Source organism: Anarrhichthys ocellatus, unplaced genomic scaffold (genome assembly GCF_004355925.1).
Source record: "Anarrhichthys ocellatus isolate YVR2014 unplaced genomic scaffold, GSC_Weel_1.0 scaffold19, whole genome shotgun sequence".
Classification (NCBI taxonomy): domain Eukaryota; kingdom Metazoa; phylum Chordata; class Actinopteri; order Perciformes; family Anarhichadidae; genus Anarrhichthys; species Anarrhichthys ocellatus.
This window is the reverse complement of record NW_022280049.1, coordinates 5,798,693-5,803,526: the sequence shown is the minus strand read 5'-3', so window position 1 is coordinate 5,803,526 and position 4,834 is coordinate 5,798,693. Positions and strand designations below refer to the sequence as shown.

The window sequence follows — 4,834 nt, the reverse complement described above, 5'->3', positions numbered from 1 at the left end:
TAAAGGGGGAGAAGGGAAAGTATTGTAGTGAGGAGGAGAGGCGTGCCAACAATCAAGGATTTTTGGATGAGGGCGCGCGTCTCGGAGAACACATGGGAATGCACCGGATCAATTACGCAGCGTCACGGAGCCGCCGTGAGAGAAGAGGGGCTCCCTGAGGTGCTGCTGCTGCTGCTGCTGTTGCTGCCTGTTCTACCCCGTCCTGTCCTGAATGCGCCGGGACGCCGAACCTTGTGCGGGGCAAAGTCAAAGTTCAGACGGATATAGGACCCGCAGAGAGACGGGATCTGTCGCCAAGATGCAGGGTCTGAGTTCCCGGGCTCACGCGTTTTCGGTGGAGGCGCTGGTCGGGAAACCCTGCAAGAGGATGAAAGTGTCGGAGGGACACGAGTCAAGTTCAGCTGGAGACACCGGCAACGATACGAGCATCTTCACCGGTGAGGAGGCAGAAGGACTGCTGGGTTTTTACGATCAGTTCATTGCTTTAATGTAGGCCTACACGCATTTTACGCACAAGCTGTGGAAATGCAGTCGTCAGTTTACAAGTTATTTTGCCCCGTCAGACCTTTTATTTCTTCCATTTCCTACATTTGACAATTTGACAAATAAACTTTTTTTTTAATGTTTTGTCATCTTAAAACCAAAATGATCAAATAAAAGTATTTTTCAAAGGGAAAAAACGTTTTGTTTTCACTCAAACAAACATTTCAGCAACTTCCTGTTCCTTTTTAAAAGACTATACATTATTTATATCTACACACTTTAAATAAAAAAAGTAAAAGTTGCAACGTGTAGGCCTAAATGATTTATGAAAACAAAACGGTACCAGGCTTGTTTTCTGTCAGCGCCTCACTGATCCCAGTCTTTGCCCCTTGTATAGGCCTGAACGAACATCCAGTCAGCCAGATGAAGAGGGCAGAGGACACGTGCTGTGACCCGGAGAGACAGACCGTCGGATCAGGGGCCGAAGAGGCGGACCCCAGCGGAGAGGAGAGCAAGCTGAAGGAGAGCGACTGCCGCCCGGACAGAGAGGTCCGGGCAGAGCTGCAGGGCTCCGAGCTGTGGAAGAGATTCTACGAGATCGGCACCGAGATGATCATCACCAAAGCTGGCAGGTAAAAACAAAATCTGGATAAGGGAGACAGACTTTACAGTGATCTGTATATTATGGAGCGGATTAACGCTGCTGTAAACTGGGCTTTAAGGCTTTATGTTTGTTTCTATTCTGCAAAACGTTCACACCTATTCGGCCAACATATCCGGGGACAAGAGGAACAACATCTGACAGGCAACGGCTGGGTCTATTCATAATGATATATATATATATTATTACTTGTATATATGTACTTAATTATTGTAAAAACAGACAGCAGCTAAAACAAAACAAAATCCCTGATGGTATTTTGAATGGGATCCTTTACTCTTTAAACAAAATAAATACTTTATAATATATAATTTCTCTCAGTATGATAAAAACAAGCAATCGTCTTTAATCTCATGGAATAAGAGCAGGCCCATGGGGCCTTACTCAAATAGGGAAAATCTAACTTTTTGTTTAAAAAAATTAGAATCTTCCATTCTCGGTCATGTCATCGTTTACGTGTTCAGGTGTCAGTTATACATGAAAAACAAGCTGTATAGTTCACTGTCAGTGATATGATGATATGATATTTACATGAACTGTCCTGCGGTCACATGGTGCCCGTTTATCAGGTGTAGAACGACTCTGAACGCGCTGCAGCCGATCAGATGTATAAGCAGTTTATTCAAATATATAAGCCACACACCAGACGTTAAGTATTCACTGTGTCCTTTGATTGGGTTAACATGTGGACATATATACTTATAATGTGATGGTATATTTATTTTGTCTAGCTGATCTTTGGAACAAAAAAATAATTATTGTTGAATTATTGCATTTAGTCGAACTGAATCAAACTCTATTTACCGGGACACAATTTAAAAGAAGACCTATTAAATATGATCCAGGATTATCGATGACATAATAATCGTATGGCACGTGGGTGTTCTTTGGTATAGATCGATTAGAATAACTGTATCTGTCAGTTTCAACGAAATTACATTGTGCTGTGTAATAGCAGGCCATGTGCGTCTTCTTCTGTTTGTTTTTTTAATTCCAGAAATGAGTTATTGGTACATAACTACCTGCTGAAGTCTAGCTTCCGTTTCCACAATATACGGAGAACACGCGCTATAAATCTCGATGGTGAAGATGCCCTCGTGTCCCCTCGAGGACTCTGGATTTAACCGCTAGCTGATCTTCTGTGCGGTTTTAGGATAGACTCCATTTTTTCAGAAAGGTTTTAAAAAGAATAAAACACGACTCGGATATCAGATGAACGTGCTGCGCTTCTTCTCTCACCTCTCGTCAGGAGAATGTTCCCCTCTGTGCGCGTCAAAGTGCGCAACCTGGACCCGTGCCAGCAGTACTACATCGCAATGGACGTCATGCCCGTGGACTCGAAACGCTACAGGTGTGTGCATGTGTGTGAGTGTATTAAAGTAGTTAAACTCCCGCTGCGTCTATGCGTTTATTTACTCATATATCTACGCCCCGGCCGGCAGGTACGTGTACCACAGCTCGCAGTGGATGGTGGCCGGAAACACGGACCACTCGTGCATCTCTCCCAGGCTCTACGTGCACCCGGACTCGCCGTGCGCGGGAGAGACGTGGATGCGTCAGGTCATCAGCTTTGACCGAGTCAAACTCACCAACAACGAGATGGACGATAAGGCGCATGTAGGTAACCCATCTGAGCATGCGCTGCCTTCTCTTACTCTCTCTCTCTCTGTCTCTGTCCAACTAACAGATAGTGACCAGTGGGTCCACAGCTTATATGTGTGATTTTAATGTCTAACAATAGGATTATTTTTTTAACCCAAAATTATTTTAATATATTATTTCCTTTATTTATATTTGTTCATTTCTGCCGTATGGTATATGTGTAGATGGTAAAGGCGCAGCAGGGTCAACTTCAGACACATGTTGAACCCCATGTCTCGTACTGGAGCGTTCCTTTAGAGAGGAACGCCTGGGGGCCTCTGCCTTTAGGGATAAAGGAAGAGGAAATCCTGTAAAGGTTCAGCGATGTATACAGGTGTGACGGATGTGGTGACTGGAGGCTGTAGGTGGCTTTTCACTTGATCCTCGTGTTTATAAAACCACGCTGGAGTTGGTGTGTTTGGGGGATTCATTATTCTGGTAAACGATGGAGGAATGTAGAAATCCCTGATGGTGTTGTGGTCAGTTTACCACCTTGTCTGGAACTCGTATGCTTATTTTGAACACTAAATAAGAAGTGTTGATTGTCTTGTTCATAATACATTTGTTAGTTTAGCTGCTTTGTGAATTTTAGAATGAATCCGATTTTTCTTGTGAAACCTTATTACATTATTTTTACTTGGCTCCTACAGGCTAAAAAGGAACATTTTAGTTTTAGACACAGCGGTCAAACTGTTAATTCATGTAATTTACCATTTTACTCTGGCTGTTTATAAAAATAATAATAATAATAATAACACAAGAAAAGCTACTCTATAAACTGCAAAATTCAGTTTTGGGATAAATAAGTCATAATTTTTTCCTTTGTTTCATTTTTTTAGAGATGTCAAATAAAAATCCTGTCAATTTCCATGAAATGGTTAGTTGATTAATATTTGCACACTGATTGAATTATATTTGATGATTTGTTGGTTTTATATATTGAATAGCACATTTTAGCTAACTCTTAGTTTTAGTTTTAACAGTACGTAACAGCTGCTGTAATACTATTTTACATTGTGTTGTTATAGACTATGGTGCCTATACATTACATGTTATTTTGTTCTATTATCATATTACACATATTGTTTGTGTAGCTGAACTCATTCGCTCATTTCCCACAGTTTTTAAATGTTAATATTTTGGTCGGTTAAACATCTAGTTAATTGAGGGAAAAGTTACAACAGCTATTCGGATCATTTTATTTTTATAGAGTTTAATATGGTTTTATTTTCCAAGCTAAAGGTTCTTTGATTCCAGTCTCTCAACTCTCTCATGTGATAGTAAATTGGATATTTTGGGGTTTTTGGACGAAGAAAAAACAATTTGATGAGTTTCAGGAAAGTGTGAAGGATCTTATTCACTATTATTTGACATTTCATTTTACCAAACGATTAATCAGTTATCTGAAAAAATCATCTTGATATTTATTGACAGTGACCTGAAACCTCAGTTGCAGCCCGTTTGTTGTAAAACATAACGGGTCCTCCTCATCTCTCCGTCCAGATTATTCTCCAGTCGATGCATAAATACAAGCCACGTGTGCACATCATCCGGCACGACCCGCGCATGGACTTGTCACAGATCCAGTCGCTGCCTGCTGAAGGAGTCCACAGCTTCTCCTTCCCAGAAACGGAGTTCACCACAGTCACGGCTTATCAGAACCAACAGGTAACACCCAAATACTCTGTAGCATGATCACAAACTATGGATTTGACTGTTGAAACAGAATAATACGATACAATCAAAATGTGTAGTCATCTGCTGTTTTCAAACATCTGAATTTAGAATCCGCTGTATATGTGATGTTGCATATTTACATGCTTTATGTGCCAGAAATATTAAGAAAGCCAACATCTTCTCATGCACGCAGAGTCTGCAATATTCCTCAGTGATCCAATCGATGCTTTAATCTGAACATCATGGAGGTGACGAGGCCAACTTTTCTGTGGTCTCAGCAAAATCATGAATTACAGTGTCCTGGTTTTTCAGTTGCTCGGGGCGGGTGTGTGTGTGTGTGTGTGTGTGTGTGTGTGTGTGTGTGTGTGTGTG

General features: G+C 41.3%; 1 protein-coding gene across 1 annotated transcript in view; it reads left to right on the top strand.

Moving 5' to 3' along the window:
• Positions 1 to 211: 211 nt before the first annotated feature.
• Positions 212 to 4,834, top strand: part of tbx22 (T-box transcription factor 22) — a 6,065-nt gene continuing 1,442 nt past the window's right edge. The window contains exons 1-5 of the mRNA XM_031858164.1: positions 212 to 437; positions 881 to 1,115; positions 2,394 to 2,495; positions 2,587 to 2,761; positions 4,289 to 4,453. Of these exons, the coding sequence (XP_031714024.1) occupies positions 212 to 437; positions 881 to 1,115; positions 2,394 to 2,495; positions 2,587 to 2,761; positions 4,289 to 4,453 (903 nt within the window). The remainder of the gene's footprint in view (positions 438 to 880; positions 1,116 to 2,393; positions 2,496 to 2,586; positions 2,762 to 4,288; positions 4,454 to 4,834) is intronic.